The sequence below is a fragment of the Gaeumannomyces tritici genome (assembly GCF_000145635.1).
Source record: "Gaeumannomyces tritici R3-111a-1 unplaced genomic scaffold supercont2.5, whole genome shotgun sequence".
NCBI lineage: Eukaryota > Fungi > Ascomycota > Sordariomycetes > Magnaporthales > Magnaporthaceae > Gaeumannomyces > Gaeumannomyces tritici.
In genome coordinates, this window is record NW_008804549.1 from 1,937,301 (window position 1) to 1,958,690 (window position 21,390).

General features: G+C 57.2%; 6 protein-coding genes across 6 annotated transcripts; 4 read left to right on the forward strand and 2 right to left on the reverse strand.

Moving 5' to 3' along the window:
- Positions 1 to 43: 43 nt before the first annotated feature.
- GGTG_09635 (hypothetical protein) lies at positions 44 to 557 on the reverse strand (the record flags this gene model as incomplete). The annotated part of the gene is made up of 2 exons (XM_009227490.1): positions 44 to 288; positions 479 to 557. 2 exons carry the CDS (start codon positions 555 to 557, stop codon positions 44 to 46), a joined length of 324 nt encoding a protein of 107 aa, XP_009225754.1.
- Positions 558 to 2,306: 1,749 nt separating this feature from the next.
- On the forward strand, positions 2,307 to 4,739 carry GGTG_09636 (hypothetical protein). Its single transcript, XM_009227491.1, has one exon. It carries the CDS (start codon positions 2,905 to 2,907, stop codon positions 3,298 to 3,300), a length of 396 nt encoding a protein of 131 aa, XP_009225755.1. The 5' UTR covers positions 2,307 to 2,904; the 3' UTR covers positions 3,301 to 4,739.
- A 147-nt stretch (positions 4,740 to 4,886) lies between these two features.
- Positions 4,887 to 9,708, forward strand: GGTG_09637 (hypothetical protein). The gene is made up of 3 exons (XM_009227492.1): positions 4,887 to 5,462; positions 5,803 to 6,302; positions 6,589 to 9,708. The coding sequence occupies exons 2-3, from the start codon at positions 6,064 to 6,066 to the stop codon at positions 9,179 to 9,181; spliced, it is 2,832 nt and encodes a 943-aa protein (XP_009225756.1). The 5' UTR covers positions 4,887 to 5,462; positions 5,803 to 6,063; the 3' UTR covers positions 9,182 to 9,708.
- Positions 9,509 to 10,621, reverse strand: GGTG_09638 (6,7-dimethyl-8-ribityllumazine synthase). The gene is made up of 2 exons (XM_009227493.1): positions 10,184 to 10,621; positions 9,509 to 10,059 (listed from the first exon to the last, which is right to left on the reverse strand). The coding sequence occupies exons 1-2, from the start codon at positions 10,387 to 10,389 to the stop codon at positions 9,657 to 9,659; spliced, it is 609 nt and encodes a 202-aa protein (XP_009225757.1). The 5' UTR covers positions 10,390 to 10,621; the 3' UTR covers positions 9,509 to 9,656.
- On the forward strand, positions 10,409 to 14,049 carry GGTG_09639 (hypothetical protein). Its single transcript, XM_009227494.1, has 2 exons — positions 10,409 to 12,353; positions 12,415 to 14,049. Exons 1-2 carry the CDS (start codon positions 11,070 to 11,072, stop codon positions 13,759 to 13,761), a joined length of 2,631 nt encoding a protein of 876 aa, XP_009225758.1. The 5' UTR covers positions 10,409 to 11,069; the 3' UTR covers positions 13,762 to 14,049.
- Positions 14,050 to 15,931: 1,882 nt separating this feature from the next.
- GGTG_09640 (integral membrane protein) lies at positions 15,932 to 20,893 on the forward strand. The gene is made up of 2 exons (XM_009227495.1): positions 15,932 to 17,296; positions 17,369 to 20,893. The coding sequence occupies exons 1-2, from the start codon at positions 16,413 to 16,415 to the stop codon at positions 20,364 to 20,366; spliced, it is 3,882 nt and encodes a 1,293-aa protein (XP_009225759.1). The 5' UTR covers positions 15,932 to 16,412; the 3' UTR covers positions 20,367 to 20,893.
- The last annotated feature ends 497 nt before the right edge of the window (positions 20,894 to 21,390 follow it).

Genomic DNA, 21,390 nt, shown 5'->3' on the forward strand with positions numbered 1-21,390 from the left:
ATCGGGAACTGGATGGACGATGGACACGGCGCGCAACTGAGGGCTAAAAAGCGCGGGCCGATGGCTTCCCGAAGATAAAACGGTAAGTCGAGCCGACTTGGCGAGGGCAGGCCGGGGTTTGGATGGTGCCATTACGTTGCCAGTAGGCAGCCTGAGTCGCAGTAGCAACAGTTGCAGCAGCTGGAGCCTCGGCCTCCACGTGGGTGGCAGTTGGCTTGATGTTGCAGCGTCTGGTCACTGCGGCCGTTTCTGACTGCAGGTCAGATGCTAGGCTTGATACTGCACGCTCTGTATCAATATCTCAGTGTATCAGTCATAGAAACGGCATCGGATTGATGCCTCTGTGCGGCTGCCGGCCAAGGGGCGTGTTCCTGGGGTGCCTGCCTGTGCGTGGTGCGTGGTGCGTGGTGCGTGCGTGATGTGCGATTCGATGCGCTGAATTCTCCGCGTTACGTTGCTGGGCGAGCTGGAGACCCACCCACCCAGGTAGGTCGTAGGTCACCAGAGGCCGGCACACCGGATTGATTGGACGGATTGACCCGCTGATTGGACCCCATTTGGGTCACAAATAAGCAAAGCAAACGCAAGAGCAAAAGCCAGGGACCTTTGGCTGGGCACCAACAGGAGGTTGACCCCTTTTGATGTCATCCGCCGCCGATGATCTCGCGCTGAACAGGGCGCCCACGTCGCCCAGATGAAAAGCGATACACCAAAAGATCAAAATGTGGGGAACTTGCCCCAAGCACTTTCGCAGCGAAAACATCGGTAGCAAAAGACGACTTCGAAAAATACACATACACAGCAAAATAAATAAAATAAAATAATGCAAAAAATGGCAGCATTTATTTACATATTAAGTTACGTTTTCAATTTTTTTTTTTTTGGAGATCGAATAAGTTGAGAAGGAATGAATGCGCCCGATAAGGTCACTTTTTTGGTGTATGGCTTTTTATTTGGGCGACGTGGCGCCCTGCTAGCCCAGCCCTCCGGTTGGGCAAGCCCCGTCCGCGAGGCAATAGCTCAAGACCGTGCGCCGATCCGAGAGGAGCCAACCAAGCCACAAGATGGATAGATGACGGGATATCTCTCTAATGGTTTGCATCTCGCATGGCCTGCATGCGCGCGCGCTGGGAGCCATGTTCTCTTGAACCGCGATGCCGCGCCCCCCAACTGCTCAAGCAAATAGCTTCTTGCCGGAGAGAGCTGCCTGCCGAGAAGCCCTGCTTGACTCGACCGTGACGGCGTGCAGTTTCCCAGCTCCAACGTCGGGTGCATCGGCCGGCACCAGAAATGTTCAGATGCTGCATCCCAGATGGGCGCCCAGAGGCGGTGCGCGCGCGCAACCAGGGCTGGAGCGAGAAAGGGACAAGCTAGGGCGGCAGCAGGAGAAGCAGGGGTGTGGCGGGGCGCGAGGAGAGCGAGAGAGAACACAGCCGAGCACACCAGTCCGAGTCGAGACCTGTAATCAAACAGTCAACAAGGGAATCTGCAGCCCAGACCAAGCTTCTGGCGAAAAAGTGTGGGCCGCGCTCCACGGTTGGATTTGGGCCGGGCGCGTGCTCCAGCAGCCCCTGCCAGCCATCGGCCGCTCTGCCCAACCAAAACATTGAGCAGTCGAGGTCCGCCCGCTGGCCCGGGTGGGTGGTGGCCAACCCGACGTGAACTCGCCCTTGTTGGCAATAAAAAGCCGGGCTGACAAGAGTGCTCAAAAAAAGGAGCCACATTCATCCACACACAAGCCAGACGCTGGCCACACAGGTGCGAAAAGGGGCGGAGGATGATGGACAACAGCACAAGCTGAAGCACCGCGGCGAGCTGAAGCAGCGGGTCTGGCCGCCTCGTTCCATTGTTTGCCGTCCCCTGAGCACTGCCTCGGGCAGCTTCAGGCAACTTGAGATGGGGACCCAAAGTATAAGGTTTTTGATCCGGTCCGCCGAAACCCGGCGGCGAATGGAATTCGATAAAAAATAAAAATAAAAATAAAAATAAAAAAATGGGCCGCACGGTGCCGCTATATCATCGAGGGACGGTACTTTTCAGGGACTTGCCGCGCCACTGATGCCCGGTCCCCAGCGGACATGAAGGACAAGGCGATCCCAAAAGCCCAAACTGGACGACTGAATGTTCAGTCGTCCGGGGATCACAGAACCCCCCACATCACGGCAGACTTGACAGGAAGGCGACATCGAACGGGTGTGGCACGTGCATCTTCTTGGATCGATGACCAGACTTGTGACTTTCTAGGGGACGGGGGCTTTTCAGTGCCCGGTGCCGTGTTGAGAAACAAGAGAAAAAGTGGGCCTGTTTGTGATATTTTCTATTTTCCTTGGACTGCCTGCTATTACTGTGCATGCCCAGTATTGCATGTCCTCCTGTTTTTCCGCCCACCGCGGGCTATACAAGATTGGTCCGGCCCTCACGTCAGAGTCCCACACCACTCCCAGGAAGGTGGCAGCATCGGGGCGAACACGACGGAGCCTCCGTGCAGTCATACCCTGCCTGGCTCGGGCCAGCGGTTTTAGTGCCAGACATGCCCGCAACCAACCTGCAATCACGTTTGAGCCTCGCAGCGGCACCGAATAGATGGAGGGAGACAATCCCCAGGATCCAGTACCCAGGAAAAAAAAAGACGAGAGAGAGAGAGAGAGAGAACCTGGGACAACGCACCTAGTGCGCGTCCTCGGACCGACAGCGACGCCTTTCCAGTCCACGTCGTCTCGCTGCCGTGGGCCAGGCCGGGATGGATGCGGGGGTTACGAGGGGGTCCGGCGGCGTGTCACCTCAAAATATAACGAGAACGACCCAAGTCCCGAGCCTACTGCAAGCACCATTCCCAATGGGTTCTCCATCTGACGACGCCCACGAGCCTCGGCAGGCTAGACCAGGGTCGAGCTTCCCCAATTAATGCAGCCAAAGGAGCGAATCTGGCAAGGCATGGGGGGGCTGGCGGTCTCGGCAGTCTGTCGCCTGCCTCTGGACTGGATGTCACCATCACGATCCTCGCGAGTCCAACGGGCTGGCAAGGCCCGGCGCTTGCCTGCCATGCCACGGGGCCTGGCCAGGGGAGGGAGGAGCTCAGAGCGACGATCCCGGCCAAGGGGTGGGTTGTCGCCCGTCGGCAAGGGTCAAGGGGCGCGGGCATCGGGAAATCCGCTCCAGCACCATCGCTGGGCGACGCCAGCTGTTGTACTGCGGCCAGCCACTGGCGCACAAAGCCCGGTGCTTGCCACGGCACCACCGCAGCCTGCGCAGCTCGTCCCGGGCATTTATGCGCTGCTTGTTGAACCCATCCCGCCGTGAGCCGGTGACACATGCAGGACAGGGAGGAGTGGGCGCTGTTGTCACTGCAGCAAGTCCCGACTGAGCGTAGCGGGCGTTTGAGCCCGCCCATCCACCCATTCATCCCAACCATCCATCCGTTTCCATCGAGCACGGACAATAAACTGCACTGCACAGTACTTTCACTGTCAGCCCACAGGACGCGGCAACACGAGATTCCTCGCAGTCCGCCTGCCTTGCGCTGTGGAGTGCGGAGGAAGATGGAGTTTACTAGAGAATTTGGTGGGGGCAAAGGGCACAGTTCCAGCGATGGTCGATCAGGGCAATTTGTTTGGTTCCGTTAGGGCCGCAGGCTCCGCTCGTCAGTCTCCAGTGGGCGTGCGGCGGTCCAGCAAAAAGTGGCACGGCGGTTGGATTGGCTCCACGCTGGGAATTAGCAGGCGACAGGGTCCTTTGCGCCGACGTGGAAACAAGAAGTGAAAAAGACCAGCCAACGCGCCATCACAAACAAGAATCAGGTCCAAACCCACAGGGCCAAAGTTATAGCTGGCAAGGAATTCTTCGAGGTGCCTTACCGCCCCTTGGCCGAGCAGCTCGCGTATGCACTTCGCACGTCCTTGCTTGCTGGGTTACTGTTGCCATTCCCGAAACTTGGTGGCGGTGCGGCGCATCTCAACGGGAAAACGGGCGATTGAGTTTGAGAAACAGCTAGGAAGAGCCATCCCGTATCGACTGGCGTCAGCTTCCTAGCCGACTCTTGTCTTGGTGTGAGGCCTGTCCGCCGACTCGGCACAGAGCCCCCGAGCGCAACAGTTGAAAGGGCACACACAGCACCCGTTCACGGTTACCTGTCTTCTCTCTCTGCAGCACACCTGCTTTTTCCCCGGCTCGCAACAAGACCCGCAAGGGGGCAACATCGACCGGACGAACCGCCATAACCGGCTGGTCTCGGCTCGTCTGGTGTCGTTGGTGTTGGATAAAGGCAAAGGGAGAAGGGTGCAAATCTTCACTGGCCCGCGGGAGCAAACGCTATGGATTATATACGACTGATGTGAAATTGCGCAAATTAAACACAACGTCCACGATGGATGGCTGACGGCAGCAAAGCGGGTGGGAGGTGCAGGGGGAGTGGCTCCAGAACGTGGGTTGAGGGCGCGAAAAGCAGGAAAAAAGCTCGGGAAAAAGAAAGCAAGAGACAAATACGAAAAGAAAAAGGGGAGGAACCAGGAAGAGACATACCAATAAACAGAGAAAAAGAATACACAAGAGAAAAAACAAACGGCAATAATTCCTAACCGGGCAGAGGCTCTCTGGCAGCCAGGCCAGAAACGGACTGTGATCTTCCATCCCGCTCCTTCCTGCTGCGCTCACTCGCCTCACATCCCGGTCGTCAACACGGCCCACTCCCGTGGGCAGCATGAAAGACGACCCTGGACCGGTGGAGGCACCCCACCCTCAACTCACCTCACCTGGTCGACTGCGCTGCAGCCCAGGCCTGGTCTTTCTAGCGTGTGCCGCCCATGCCCGCTGCGAAGAACCCTTGCCGCCGTCCTTGGCCCTTGGCCTTCAATATTTACCATTTTATTTTATTACTATTTATTATTATTATTATTTTCTGTTCTCCCTCCCGTTCTCCGTGCCCGGCCTTAGTGCACGTATTTGCAGGCGAGCTTGTGGTCTGGTCCCCGTCCGCGGTCTCGACACAGCACATCAGCACCCAGTCGTTCGTTCATTCTGCATCGCCGGGTCTCTTTTTTTCTTCCCCTCCCCATCCAATCGAGCCTGCCCCGGCTCCATTCTCTCGTTATACCGTTAATACTGTTTGTTGGCACTCATCGTCATTGCCATTGTCATCTTCCATTCTATATACCTTGTATTCTCGGACGACGAGGTTCCAGCCCGGCTTTTGCCCCTTGGTCGTCGCAACAAGCCCAAGCTCCGCGCAACCGCCGCCCTGTTGTTGACCTGTTATCGTCTCAACTCCTCCCTTATTTTTCTCCTTCTACTGTTTCCACTAAGCGTTACTATCCTCTCTCCCTCTCAAGACGAAACATTGAGACGAATCGTGCATTCGCTCTTCGTTCCTCCTAATAATCAGCCTCGCCTCCGTGCAGCTGTTGCATGACCGGCCTGCCCAACCATCAAGGCATTCACCACCGAGCCTGGGCCACGTACGGAAAAATGTGAGTCCAGCGCTGCCTCCGCTTTCCCGGCACACATTTCCTACCCACGCTGCATGCGTATTGTATTGTGCTCGGTTTGTCCACAGTCGTCCTGGAGGAGACAGCAAAGGCAGCCACCGTCCGGGCCTGCTGGATCTGGGAATCGCGCCTCTTGGGAGCACTGTCTTGGAAGAGCCTCGCGCGCACCGCCACTTCTCTGTCGTACGAGGGCACTTTGCATTCCTCCTCCCTTTCGCCCGCCCTCCATTCTATCGACGGACCTTGTGGCAGCCCGTGGTGGACGGGAAGCCACATGTCTGGTGAACGTTGCTAACCTCTTGAGTGCCCACCGGATATGCAGTTGGCCGATCAGTGTTCGCGTCACATCTGTCACCTTGATTCACCTTGACTCAGCTCGCCAGATCCCTCCACGCCATTTCCTGAGCCAACCCGAGATTTCGAGAGAGCAACCCTTTAGCCCGGCCGCCCTCCGTCATACAAGGCCAGTCTGCCGACCGCAGTTGCCTTAGAAATAGGGACTGCAGCCCCCCCTCTCCTACCGCCCACCAGTCCGCAGGCTGTCTCGTCGTGACGAGCGGCCCTGGTCATACAGCTCTTCTATATGCCCAGGTTTCCGGTCTCGTTCGGCAAGCGGAGGTCCACCGCAGACAGTCACGACCATGCACCGGCAGAACCTTCGTTCCGCGTCCTGGAGAGGACAGACGCCAGCAATGTCAAATCCTTCGACGGCGGCAAGAGGATGATGTCGGCCGCCAAGACCTACCAGCCGGTCAAGACGGCTATGTCCGTCGACCTCAGCCCCATGGACGACAACATCTTCCTTGACATGAAGAACAATCGGTGCGTACTGTGCAAAAACAAAAACACCATGCCCATTTTGTCAAGCGAGGCAGGAGTCGCGAGAACTTGCCTGGCCTCCCTGTTCATGACACGAGGCCGTGGGTCGGAAGAGGGACCCCCCTGGTCTTTCAGGCGGGCTGAGACTGCAAATTAGCTCGCCTGTGCTAGCGCCCTGCCGCTGCCCATCGTTGATCCACGGGGGTGCCGCCAGGGGCTGCAACAGTTGTCGCTTGGATTAAATTCAACCAACAGCAATTCGCTAACTTCTTTTCATTCCTCACTCCAGCGGCAGCGGCGTCTCCAACAACACTGCCAAGTCATCCCTAACGGATACCTCCTCACGCCACAGCAACGCTTCTACAGCGCCCTCCTCCACCACCGATCTCACCCCATTGGACGACGCCAAAACCCCCGCCAGGAAGCAGTACGATAACGGATCCGGCATTCCCGCTGTGCCGCCACTGCCGAAGAATTCGCCCAACGGCTTTCTACGAGCTGCCGGTCGTACTTTCTCGTTTGGAGGGTCGAAGAAAAGCTCACCCCCAACTTCTGTGCCTGAAGAGCCCATGCCTAGGCCATTCACCTCTGATGTGTCGACTCCAGAGCGGGTCTCGCCGCTCGGGAGGGCTCGGGCAACCACGTCGTCCACTTCGAGCACGGCCACTCCCCCCAAGCTTGAGGAGGAGTTTGATTTGGGAGGAGACTTCAGCAAGATGCTCAGTTTCGACAAGAGGCAGAGCGTCATGACTCTGAAGGGGGAAAATGCGTCCGATCGTCAGGCTCTAGGCCCTCGCTCGCTGACGGGAAACCGCCTGAACCAACCTGCTCCGCTGCATATCGACAAATCTTCTCGGATTGAGGCCTCTCCGCTTTCGTGGAACAGTCACAACTCTGGCGAGGGGCTCCTTGCCGCGAGCCCAAACCTTGCCGCCCAACCGCGGACGAACGAGAATGTCCCTCCCCCCGTCCCCAAACACACATCGAACAAACTTTCTTCACCGTCAGAGCCTGGCCCCCAGCGTAGGAGTGCCACCTATGGCAATCGGAACTCGGCCGAGGCCGAGGATGAGGACACCTCGCTCCTCACCGACATCTCCGCTGCAAGCAAGTTCTTGTCTACGAACAACACCCCGACCCAGGGTGCAGGTCGTTATCGCCGGAACGAAGACACTCTCGGAATCGGCTTCCGACAGGTCCAGTCCGAGTCTCATCTCTCCAGGCTAGACAGCAAGGACGACGACAACCTCTTTGATACCGGCCTAGCGGCTTCCAGCAGAGCCGCGAGCCGCTACGTCTCCCGGCGCCCGAGCCCCCCGCGCAACAAGGTGATGACGCCTGCTCAGTTTGAGCGGTATCGCCAGGATAAGGAACGCCAAAATTCGCCCCTAGACGAGACGACGCCGAGCAAGGACAACGATGACGAGGAAGACGAGATCAACTACGATGATGATGAGGACGAGGTTGAGAAGTCCAAGGAAGCGGCGAAGCAGAGGAGGAAGCAGGAGGCACACATGGCCGTCTACCGCCAGCAAATGATGAAGGTCACTGGAGAGCCCTCCTCAGGCCACCAGTCCCGTCCCAGCATCGCATTGTCCTTCAGCACCCCGAATCTGTTCAACCCACAAGGCCAGTCCCCTCCAAAGTCGAGCGGGAACTCTGAGAGTGAGGAAGAAGATGAAGAGGTACCACTGGCCATCCTTGCGGCTCATGGGTTCCCTAACAAGAACCGCCCACCGACCCGCCTGAGCGCTATGATGTCGAACCCGAACCTCAGGGCTGCTGCCCAGGCACCGAGTTATCAGCGTCCGGGCTCCGTTGCCGACGGTGCCCACGCACCGCCCGCTCCTCAAGGGGGTGGCGGTGGTGGCGGCAGCGGCGGCCGTCTACCAGTCTTCGCGCGAAACCTTCCCCAGGACCCCTACGTCGGTGCAGGCCTCATCAACCACGCCCCTAGGGAGAGCCTATCCTTTAGTGGAGGGTCTCCGGCCGCCGGAGTGCCACCGGGCGGTCTGGTCGGTGTCATCGCTAGCGAGGAGCGTTCGAGGGCCCTCAGGCGTGGCAGCCCCTCTGTCGATGCCCACAAGCCTATGCTTTCATTCGGTGGCGGAACAGGCGGCTTTGACCCCATGGCCGGAATCCCCCCCAATATGATGTACCCGAGCGCTCACCAGCAAAAGCCGTCCACCGACCAAACTCAGATGCAGATGAACCAGCAGATGACGCAGTTCATGCAGATGCAGATGCAGTTCATGCAAATGCAGATGATGGCGAACCAGGGTGGTGGCAACCGAATGAGCATGGTCATGCCCAACATGTCGATGGGCATGATGGGACCCGGCGGAATGATGGGTATGGGCATGGGAGGACCCGAAACCATGAGGCACTCCTTCATGGATAACGGCTCCGTCTACGACATGCCGATCAGACCCGAGAGCCATATGCGCTCCATGAGCATGGTGCAGCCTAGCTCTGCGTCGTGGATTCAGCCACCACCAAACCCTGGCTACGCTCCCAGCATCCGCATCCAGGGCGCCAACGGATACGCCCCTTCGATCGCTCCCTCGGAGCGGAGCAACATCGGTCTGCCTGGGAGGTACAGGCCGGTTTCGCATATGCCGGCCCCCAAGACCTCTGCATCGCCGTCCTTGCCGTCGCCTCTGGACCACAACAGGATGTCTTCGATGTCGGGAGCTCTTGGAGGCGGGGGCTGGGACCAGAACCGAACAAAGTCCCCCCTTCAGTCCTCTGCAGTCCAGGCTTCCGACGACGAGGACGATGAGGAAGCATGGACCGCCATGAAGCAGAAGCGAGAGAAGAAACGGTCCCTGTGGAAGACTAAGAAGTCTATCGGCGGCGACATAAGCGCCATGATTCGATGATCATATCTCGCACCATCTCAACTGTCGTTTGGCCAACTGGATGTCTTTTTGGTGGGGTATTTTTTCCCCCTCTAGCCACATACTGCTAGAATTTACATGCAAGAGTTTGAAAGAACACCGTAATTTATTCAATTTCTTTTCTCTCGCATGTTATCTCGCCGCGCTTGCTTTTGACAGCTTTTCTGGATTTTTCAAGCTCACCAGGTCGAAAAAGCTTTCTCCATCTTCCTTTTTTGGATTCCACATCCGTACACTCCTTGTACCTATCTTCTTTGCATTTGCTCACACCTCGCTCCTTTTCTTATCACATATTGGCGTTGGCTTTGATGCTTGAAGATAGGATGGGATATATTGGACTGCTTATACAGGAACGACTCATGATAGACAGGCAAACATGACTGCCTCCTATAATATAATACTTGAAGAGCCGGTATAGAGCTTCGTCACGGACAGCGTATATTTCTATCTGATAAATCTAATCCGTCTTGCCCGCGGCCCAACCTTGTCTCCTCACTCCCATCTCGACAGCGGCCAGACCCCAGTCCTCCCCATGATTGTGGCTACCGCTGATGAGTCCAGCCCGAGCCTTGGCCTGGTCGTCGGAGAGTACGGTCAGGACGCCGAAGATGACGGGCACGCCCGTGTCGAGCTGGATGCGCATCAGGCCCTGGGAAACAGATTCGGCGATGTACTCGAAATGCATGGTCTCGCCCTTGATCAGAACACCAATGGCGACTAGGGCGTCAAAGGGCCCCGTCGACGGGCCGCCGGACGCGGGGGCCAGCTGGGTCAGGTCGGTCGTGCTCGAGCCAAGGAGGTCGCCGGCCGACAGGGAGGGGCCGCTACTGGGAGTCTGGAGTTGCGAGGCCGAGTAGAGCCTGGGAAAGAAACAATCGCCGTCGCTGTTAGGAACGTGACTAGGAACCAACCAACCATCCATAGGGCCTGCGGCACGGCTGGTAATGCGTTCTCACACGCACACTCTCTCTCCCTCCTACTCACCTCTGGACCGCAAACGGGAGCTCCCAGGAGCCCGGGACCGACTGCACGACAATGTTGGACTCCTTGACGCCGCAGGCCAGGAGTTTTTCCTTGGTCCCCTTGAGGAGCGGCTCGATGATCTCCTCGTTCCAGCGGGCGTGGACGATGCCGATCCGCAGCGACGAGCCGTCGTGCTGCTGCGGGGTCGGGCCCTTGGTGTGCACCATTTTCGTTGTGGGGGGAGGAGGGGGTTCGCGAGCAAGCTCGGTTTGGTTGATTCGCGATTGAGGAGAGCGACGCGTATGGCCGCTGGGTCAGGCAGGTGGCAGGTATCCAATAGTGGGCGGGCTTATTGGTATTTATGGTTCAATTGGTAGGTGTATGTATTGCACAAGGTGGTGCTTGAAGCTTACAACCACGGGCAGGCGCCTGGAGCAGGAAGCGGGAGCTCATCGCGGGGCTGACTGACACCCGCCGTTCCACACGCCTCGTCATTCCGAAACAGGAGCTTGGCCGAGCAAGGCCGACACCAGGCGGCCTGGGGAGCTGTGCCTGCCGCCCGACGTCACTCACAACTGGAATTTGCGGGCATTTCACCTGCCGTTTGAGGAAATTAGCTCTCACACCACAAGTGGAAACCCCCAGGCACACCCGAGAGCTTCAAGTGGCAGTCACGATCATCCATCCACCTTCCTTGACAGGACCTCAGTCTGGGGGGCTAGCCTAGATTCACGCTATGGCCTGTCACCATGCGTTTCTGGCCGTGAGCCCCTCTTCCGGACGGCACTTCCCCACAGCATCCGGCTCCTTGCGTCTTCAAATACAAACCAGTCTCTCAAGACCGCGAGGATCTGTGGCCTAGCATCCACGGCGGGAGCCTTGCACTGCCTTTCATGCCCACCAAGTCATGCCCATCCTTCCGCTCTCCCAGGACACCGCGCGCCTTCTCCGTGCCCACGTCGTCATAGCCACGCCCCTGTCCATCGTCAAGGAGCTCGTCGACAACGCCATCGACGCGCACGCCTCCGCCGTCGAGGTCCTGATCTCGCCCAACACCGTCGACAGGATCGAGGTCAGGGACAATGGCGGCGGCGTCGGCCCGTCGGACTACGAGGCCCTCGGGCGCCACGGCCACACGAGCAAGCTCGGCGGCGGCCTCGAGGAGCTCAAGGCGCTCGGCGGCAAGTCCCTCGGGTTCAGGGGCGAGGCCATCGCCGCCATGTGCGCCGTGGGCAGGGTGACCGTCACCACCAGGACGGCGGGGGAAAAGATGGCGGCGGTGTTCGAGCTGCTGCCCGCGGGCAAGGGTGCGCTCAAACCTGCGAGGAAGCCGACGTCTGTGGGCACGACGTTGGCTGTCGCCGACGTGTTTGCTCGGTACCCCGTCCGAAGGAAGGCCGCCATCAAGGAGTCGCGAGCAACCTTGATCAAGATCAAGCAGCTCCTCGCGGCATATGCCCTGGTGAGACCTTGTCTCAAGGTATCACTGAAGGAGCTCGGATCGTCATCATCGTCCCCATGGTCATACTCGCCACGGCCTGGCTCGGGAACCAAAGAAGCCGCTTTGAGTCTCTTCGGCCGCGATCTTGCTGCCCAGTGTGTCGAGAGCTCTTCATTGACCCCGTTCACTCATGTGTGTTCCGAAAATGCGATGGAAGAAATTGTCAGAATCGAGGCGCTCATCCCCGGACCCAACGCCGATCTAGCCAAGATATCGAAAGGAAGTTTCCTCGCTGTGGATTCTCGTCCGGTATCGTCAGCTCGAGGCACATTCAAGAAAATCGTTTCTAGCTTCAAAAGACACCTGCGCCACTGCACTGACATGACCAGCAACACTGCGCTAAAGGACCCTTTTATTGCTCTAAACATTCTGTGTCCCACTGGAAGTTATGATGTGAATCTCGAGCCAGCAAAGGACGATGTGCTATTCGTTGATGAACAAGCCATTCTCAGGGCCTGCGAGATGATATTTGAAAGAGCTTACAAAGCACGTGAGCCGGTGGGAGATCGACAGGGCCTCGCTGGCCGTGGTGGGAGAGAAACCCGTGATGAAGTCGATCTGTGCTCGAGTGAGGCCTTTGAGCGCGCCCAGACATCTACAAGCAAGGGGCTTCACTCTGGTGCAGATCGATCAGAGACAGAGGACGACCCAACGCCTGACAAGCGCCACAGAAAAACTATCATTACAACTGCAAGTGAATCGTATTATATTCTTATCCTGACGTTCCCACACCCTACTAACAACCCCCCAGGCCAGTGACCCAGGTGACCGTGGACGGCCCCAGTCAATAGCCGATTCTTCGGAGCGCTCCAGGGACAGTGTGGCCCCATCTACCCTGCAACTGGTAGCGCGAAGGGCACTGAACTGGGCCGTCAACATGGACGCCGATGAAATAAACGAGGATGACTCACCCGCCAAGGAGACTGGCAGCAGTACACCACCGACGGAAGATGACGAGGCTTCGCAATATCTTGAAGGTGTCAACCCTTGGATGTTGGCGAAAATGAATGCAGCGACGAGGCGGCCTCATCCATCTGCCCCAGTCGTATCAGGTTCACACCCGTCGGCTCGTTTGGGCCCGCCCCCTACACCAATCGCCAGGGATATCCCCCGGGAAGAGTCTCTGGAGGATGAGGACATATCGCCAGATGATTCAGTCTCTGTGGTTCAAGACCTAGCTGTCCCCGGCTCACGACACCCCTTCGGACCTCGCACTGTTCAGACGCAAGCACCGGTCCCCGGGGGACCATTCCGAGCTCCTTTGCCAAGAGGAGGGCGTCAACAGCAACCTCAAAGAAGCAGCACTCAACAAGTCGACACGAGCAGCGCACTTTGGATGCCGACGCAATCCCAGGCCGAAACCAGAGCTCGTGCGCGGGTGGCTGCCCGCCATGGACAGGGGAAGAGTACAGGGGCTCGGGGTAGCTTGCAACAGATAAGGCTTCCAAGCTGGAATCCCGCGCGTCCGTCAAGGGCCCGCGAACAAGGAGGTACGACCTCCGCAGCACCTTCAAGCTCTCCTTCAACTCGGAGAGATGAAGCAGCGGCAGACCGCGAGCTTCTTGAGAGTACGAGAATGGGGCTGCCAAGACCGCCGAGCCTGCCCAGACGGGAAAATCGTCGAAACACTACGCCATTACCATCGTTTACTTCGGCATGGACGGTGCTGAACAAGATCGCACACCGCGAAGCCGACACGCCGGTTGCTTCCAATCGGACGAAAGATGGCAGGAAATGTCACGCACACGCAAGGGAGCAACCCCCAATGGTTGCTCAGAGGAGCGAGCTTGACGGACCTCCAGCACATCTAGATACACTCGATGACAACGGGTTTCTGGAACTGCCGACCAAGGACACCCTCGGGCTCGTGATGTGGGCCGACACCGGTTCACTCGAGCACTTGTCTCAGGGATGCCGGCTGTCAAACGTTGATAACTACATGCTGACAGGGACCATCCAGTACGGGTTGAGAATCATCGATGCTGTCTCCAAGGCGCGCATCGAGAAGTTTCTGCGTCACCAGCTCGCTGACACCCACGGAAGTGAGAGAATCGCCGGTTGCAATGTCAAGGTTAACCTCGGCGAGGCAATGACATGATGGCTGCACAAAGTTAGTGACGTATACAATAGTTTCGGAGATGGTTGGTTGGTAATATTGTTGCCTCCTATGACGGGTCGATTTGCTTGGACTATAACTTCATTTGTGGCTGCTGATGAGCCGGTTGCTATACATGTGATGTTCAATCCACGCATGGTCCATAATTGCGTATATGTACTTTATCTACTTGCCTACCTACCTACCTTCCCACATAGGGAGACGCGAGGAAGCGAATGTTGCAGACGTCAGTGAGCTATAAATGCATGTGCCGGAACGGATATAGGTCGAACGTGTCATGGCGTTACATCCGTGGAATTCTTGGCCCTGGAAGGCGGTCACAGCCTGAAGATACAAAAGTTCCGGGGGACTAGACGCCGGATTCGACCGGGCCAGCCTCGAGCAAAGTGATTTGCCCGCCGTTGTGACGTTCCGAGGTGGTGGTGGTGTGGTGTGAGGTGTGCTTGTTTATGCAGCGCTGACGGCTTGTTTGGCTGGCAATCGAGGACGCTTCCCCCCTTTGGCCCTTTGAAACACCGCCCCCGAGAGTGGGAAAGCATGCAGCACGTAAACAAACTCGTATTTTTCGCACATGATTCGCGCCAGGGCTGGGCTGAGTCGGCTGTTCGTGTTAGGCGAGCGAGTCCACCCACCGCGATCGGCGCGGGTGTTAAGAAGAAAGGCGGTTGGGCGGTGGTGCAGTTTAATGGTTCTCGGTTTACGACACAGCATGATATCACCAAGTCCGAGCGGGTTCCGTTTCCTGCCGCAGCCAAGGTTGCTTGCGAAACGCGAAACGGCTGTATCGCATGGGGATTTCCGCCCGAGTTTCTTGTCCCATTTCCTTCATTTTTTCCTTTCCATATTTGGCGATGATACTGGAGTCGGCATATGGTATTGCACCCTTCCAACCATAGCGTAGCTGGCTCGGGCGCTAGCAATCGGTATTCTCTCCTGCTGTGCTGTTTTCGAGAGGATACGCGGTCTATTAGAACCCAAAGTTAACCGCGGATAATTCCCCTGGATGTCAACTCGAATGGGCACGACAAGAGACGTGCTGTGTCGCCTTCATCGGCCCAGAACTGTTGCCGCCTGTGGGCACAGATGATGGCGAATGTGGAGCGGGCATCAGCCTCAGGCGGCTTCCCGGGCTGGCCAGGCGACCCGCCCTAAACCCCGGCGTTTCTTTAATTGGATGCGAGAAGCTCGTATTCTGCCAAGGACTTCCCTTGCCAACCTATCGTAGGAAAGGGATGTGACCAAAAGAACAAAAAAAAAAAAAAAAAAAAGACAGACCAACGAGGCGACAAGATTCATTCGCTCCGCTGACACCCATGTGCCTGCTGTCCAACCGCTGCGTAACCCATGCGTGAAAGGCAATAGTCACGACAGCATTGCAACCAGGCCGACGAGGGAACTGGGCTTAGCTTGGGATGTGCTGGAACGTGTTGTGTTAACAATTCGTGGCCGAGCTGCGGATTGTCCGTCTGTTTAAGGATTTAGGATGAGACGAGGAGAGAACAAGATCCCCAGGTGGGGTTCGTCATCAGTTTGGATTATGCGCCGTTCAGGTTCCTGGGCCCCCAAATCATGTTTAAGCCATGGAAATGGCACTCTAATGCGCTGTCTGAGAGATAGGAACAAAAGGATCGGTGAGACGGGAGCCCAGCCACCGGGGATCGCTCCACGTTGCTTGGGATGCCATGTGGAGCGTTTCCATGGCCGGCTATGACAGTCGACGCTGGTGAAGAGCCGGGAACTGGGGCTGTGCTGGAACCGCATATTCTGCAGTACATGCAATACCGTTCTGTGACAACTGGCACAGATGGCTGTCGTTGGCCAGGTTAGGTCCGATGTCGATGGACAGGTCCAGCACGGTTCCCAGGGAGGCAGTTGCAGTCTGGTGGTTCTTGGCCAAATAGAGACGGAATCCTCCAACCGATGTGTTGGTAAAAGGTGACGAGGACCCACTCTGTAGGCTGCAGAAAGGACCGGGTTGGCAGCGGGTGTGGATTGGCAGAAAAAGCAGGAGCGTCCAGCCCAGTGCGGAGATTGAACAGGGCTGTGCCGTGCTGAGGCGTGCCGTGGATCCTCTGCTTGCGGTGGGCAAAAAGCTCGCGCGCTCCATCCTCTGATTAACCTCCGCATTCCCACTTTCACCCGCCGGCCAGAGAGGTGACTTGCGTAATCGCGCCTTGACCACTACCAGGCCCGCCCACGACCTGATGAACTTGAGAACAGGACTGAACAGATCAGAAAGGACACAACCTACATCCTCAACGTCGGCCACCTACTGTTGGTGGACGACTGTTGTGTCCTCACCTTCAGGCAGCGAAACTTGCCCAAGGATCGCCTAGCTCCGCATCGCTAACGAAGTGCAAGGCGCCACCCTTTTGGCGCCCCTAAGCGCACGTCATAGGGTGATTTCTGCTAGGAGAGCAGACACCCGACACCCACCAGCGTCGCTGAGGGCGATTGGAACACCACCAAAACGGCCCCCCCTGGCCTTCTTTCGACACCATCACCGTTTGTTTGTTCCTTGTTTGTTTTTGTTCCTTTTTTTTTTCTCTGCTTTTGATCTTGCGCCCCATCGAAACCGGCCCGCGCGGAAAATCGAACCACGACGAGTCGACCCCAAAATGGTCGTGATTTAGATGCACACCAACCTTCCGAAAGGCGTGCTGCCGGTCCGCACCTTGACCATGCACGTCGTCGATCGACCGCCCTGCTCCCCAGGCCTGCCGCCGAGCCCCCTGCCCGGCCACAGACACCCGACTGCGAGCACGCGCCCGACTTTCTTGCACAGGAAAGAGGTGGCAATGGCACGGGAGGAACTGAGCGCCGCCTGCGGCAACGGACGGAGGGAAACCGAATGGGGCGCTCGTGGAACAGCATCTGGGTGGGATGGGAGTGGGTGCCGATCATTCGAATCCTTCGACGACAACCGCGGCGACAACGGCTGCAGCGACGACTTCGATGCCGTGTCCCGACCGAGCCGCCGAACAAGCTGGCCGCCGCTGGCCCGCAAGGCCCGACCGCCGCTGACACGATCGATACTCTGTGGACTCGGGAGGTTCTCGTCGGCTAGCCTCAATATGGTGTTTCTCATACTCCTCGCCGCGATCCTGCGCCCATGCGCGGCCGTCCTGATTCCCTTCGAGAACTGCTTGCCCAAATACTACGTTGATAACAAGCCGACGGCCCTGCAATGGCTCCCCAAGTTTGTCGACGCAACCCTCAATGTCACCAACGACATCCAGAGTCTCAAGGTCACCATGTGGGGGAACGTCGCCGGCTCACGGCGTGACCAGCCACTTCCTCCCGCCAGCAATATTACGTATTGGAATGATCCCAAGCAGACCACCGGGAAGATCCAACAAATCCCAAACTCCAATCCTCCGCGGATCTCCACGACCTTGAACTCCAAGATAAACGTCCTGACGTATGAGCCGTGGAGTGGCAACTTCGACTTCTGTGAAAACTTGTCTAAGCCCCATACCTGTCCCCTTGGACCGGTGTTCAATTTCAACACCACATCGTGCGTCCCCTCTTCTCGCCTCACTCTTACCCCCTCTAGCCTCAACGCTAACTTCCGGCGCCCGGTCTGCAGTCCCCGGGATATTCTGCCCTCCGTCTCCATGGCCAACAATTTCACAACGTCGTACGCCTTCACGTCGTGGTCGGCGACATTCCTGATCAAGTACACCGACAGCGAGGTAGTAAACATAGGCTGCGTGTCGGCGACCATAACTCCTGACCTGGGAAGTTATGTTCCGCTTCTCAAGTTCCTTCCAATGGGAATTCTTGCCTTTGTCGGCTTCGCCACCATCTTTGCGGCTACATTCAGTCCCTGGGGCACCACCGACGTTTTCCGGTGGAGCTCCAACTACGGCCGCGATCACGACCTTCTCCGCCTGGTGACACCGGGCTTTGGTGACTGCCTTCAGTACATTCAGTTTGTCGCACTCACCGGAGGCCTTTCGCTCCATTATCCTGGTTTCTACCAGCCAGTTGTGAGCCAGCTGTCCTGGTCTGCTTTGATGTTCAACCAATCCTTTGTTACCAAGGAGCCGGGGTACCAGAGCTTGCGGGATGGAATCTACGTCACAGATGGCGCCGTCACCGAGTCGTACGGCCTTCATGGCCTAGCGCAACTGACGGGCATGGGCAACATGTCAGATATATGGGCTGGGATGATGGTTTGGCTGTTGGCCATCATCGCCGTTGTCGTCACTGGCGTCCAGATCGGATTCGCGGTGCGCTGGATATACCGCAAGATCAAGAACATCGCAGAGGAAGACCTCCGGGCCAAGGGTCTTCCTTTCACAGTCGGCAACGTGGTCAGGATCGTTTTCAACTACTTCCTGCTACCCATCGTCGCCCTTTCGACGTTCCAGCTTGTCGTCACCCCCGTCTCGCCACCGTACCCCGTCGTCCTCGCCGTGCTCACGCTGGTCCTTATCATGGGATTTGCAGCTTGGCTACTCTATCTCATAATCACCATCAAGCCCCGCGCCTTCCTCTTCGATGACCTGCCGACGCTTCTCCTCTACGGGCCGCTTTACAACACATACTCGGATGAGGCCGCCACTTTCACCCTCATCCCTCTCTTTCTGACCTTCATTCGTGGTATCGCTGTTGGCGCTGTACAGCCTGTCGGCATTGTCCAAATCGTCATGCTGGCCATCTGCGAGGTGGTGCAGATCATCACCATTCACTCTATCAGGCCGTTTCATAGCCCGACCTCGATGAACGCCTATCACACCATCTTTGCCACGTTCAGGCTAGTGTCGGTCATTCTGATGATTGCCTTTGTGCCGTCGCTCGGCGTCACCGAGGGGCCCAGGGGGTGGATTGGATATGCCATTTTGATGATTCATGCGTGCGTCATGGGATTCGGGTTCTTTCTGAACGCTCTCCAGACCACGCTCGAGGTCGCAGCCCGCTTGTCGGGGGCTGGCGGTGACAGCGCCAGAGGGCTCACGAGAGGAGGGCTCTCCAAGATTTTTGGGATGCGACAGCTGCAGCGGAGAGAAGGGCCCTCTAGGAGCAGCCAGCTCTCTACTGCGGGTATGTTGGATCAAGAGGAGTCTCAAAAGACGGGGTATATCATGCCGGGCGGACGGCTTAGGAGCGAATCTGCCGGGAGTGGTGCGCTGCTGAGCCGCGGCCAGCGCAGCTCGTCTGCTCTCGACAACCACAGCGTCGATGCCGCATTCGCCCAGGTCCGTCAATTCGATGGCGCCAGCTCCTTCACCTTCACACCGACAACACCTGGTGAAGCCAGCACCTTCTCCTTCCTGCCATCTCCTGCAGGGCAAACTCGACACCCGCTAGCCCCTGCTGCCGGTCTCGAGGCGGCGGCGGATCCGTACTATCGACCACCGAGGAGGCGAGGAGCGACGCTCATACAGGGCAACATGACGCCTCCTCGAGAGAGGAACAGGGGGTCTTGGGCGGGAAGTGGTGACATGTCGCAGCGGAGATTTAGCCAGGGTCCCCTAGCTGACCCAGCCGACGCGGACGCGCAAATATCTCGAGGCCCGACCCCGGCGCCGGGGACGGCACCGGGGAACTACTCGCAACCAACTATCAGCTTCGCACCTAGGACGGATTACTCGACGCGAGAAGTCGACTTCTACTACGGGGTGCGTGGCCAGAGGCTCAATTCGGATGCGCCAAGTCGGAAGCTGGGCACCGGTCCCGCTGATCCCACGTCTCCCATGTCATCCGCGGCCGGTTGGTTCCGTAACATAATAGGTGGCAAGACGAAAGAGAAGGGCAAGGGGTTCGAGGTGGTGAGGAGTTCCAGGATGCCCCCAGCGATGAAGGCCAGAGGCGGCGACATTACGGACGATGCTGCACCGCAAGGCATCCCCGTGGCTATGAGCATGTTGCGCAACGGGCCGATAGAATCCGACGACGAGGACGAGGGTAAGAGAAAGAAGAGCAGGGCGGGACGTTCGCAGGGCGAGCCGGGGGAAGCTCGGCTCCTGGACGAAGACGGGAACCCAAAGGTCGATAATGCCGATGATGCGGAAGTCCCGAAAATCTCCGAGAACCCTCCCATGCTTCCCAGCATAGAGTCCGCCGGGGACATACAACTCCCCAGTCGGGTGCAGTCCAAGGCCAGCAGAGTCGGAAAGGTGCCTCCGCCGCCATTAGACTTGAGCCTCTTGGACGAGAAGGGAACCATGGTGATACCGCCGGCCATCCCAAGAAAGAGCTCGAGAAGGGACTCGACTGGTGGGCACAGCCGAGAATCGTCACTGAATGCTCTCAACCGCCTCTCGATGGCACATACAGCAGCCACGGCTCTCTCGGAGCAAGAGGGTCATCACCTAGCTCCGACCGTATCTGCGACGCCATCTAGGCTTCCTTTCGAGCGGAACAACTCGCAGAAGCGACTCTCGTCCGGGTCCTCCCTTGGGCCGTCGACTTCGGAGTTCAGTAACGGAGACCCCGACTCGTCAAGACCCAGCCAGGAAGAGCGTACGACGATGTACGGGTATGTGTCGCAGGGCAGTGTTAACCGCATTGACCCGCAGCACCCGCAGCAGCTGAACCTCGTGGGAAGCTCAGCCGAGGTTGTTGATGAGAGGCGGTAGCGCGCCTGTCTTTGTTGGCACTCTTTGCCACATTTCCCCAAACCGGGGCACACACTTTACACTTGTGATTTATTTTGCTTCTAGCGACGGCGTACAAGATGCTAAAACCCACCCAACCATTTCACAGAATCGGACATGTTTGGTCGGCGGTGGTCCTTGTTGATTTTGTCTTTTTCGCCATGATCCTTTCTTTTTCTCTCCGTCAATACTGTGCTTTCCACAAGACTTCTTTGTCCATTGAACAGCGTATTGTTGCATTTTTGGGTTACAGCCCTCGGGGGACGAACATTTTACTTGTGGTAATATTCATGGGACTTCAAAAGGCGGCGAGAGGAACACATACACGGAAATAATACTAGAAGGTACACAGGCGTGCAAATACGGGCTCTTTACTCGTTCCATTTAGATGCTGGTACTCGTGGAAACCGTTCCACATGTTCTTCGATCCTGCCACTGGATTGTTTCGCGGCCCAGATAGCTCGAGCAATCATTCTTCAGAGCACCATACGTATCACAAATGATTACGCAATTGATGGACTTCCTTCCATCTTCAAGGTTGTTAAATCTGTTGTTCCTAGATTGCGGGGCAAAGTATGGACGGATTGTTGATCGGCAGGGTGATTCTCGTTTGGGCAAATGAACTTTGGAAGCACGTTACTTTCAACAAATAGCAAAGAAAAAAACAAAAAAGAGAAACTAGAAGCAAAAGTTAATGTCATTAGCCTAGCCGGAAACAAATTTCCACTCGAATAATAGCCAAACCCCCCGCGGGCATAAGAACGCGTTGAACCTATAAGTTGAATCTTGGAGTTGACTCACCCCACGTGTGCTTGGTGAGGTCAGGCCCCACAATATGGGATAAGATAAGAAGAAAAAAAAGAAAGAAAAAGGTTATTAAATGCCTATTATAGAAACCACCACACCTGCAGTCGTGGAAAACACATCAAGTAAAGAGGAAAGAAATCGTTTACTTGAGTCGACGGTACGAAAGTACACCGGCTTTGCTGCTCATACACGCAAGCTT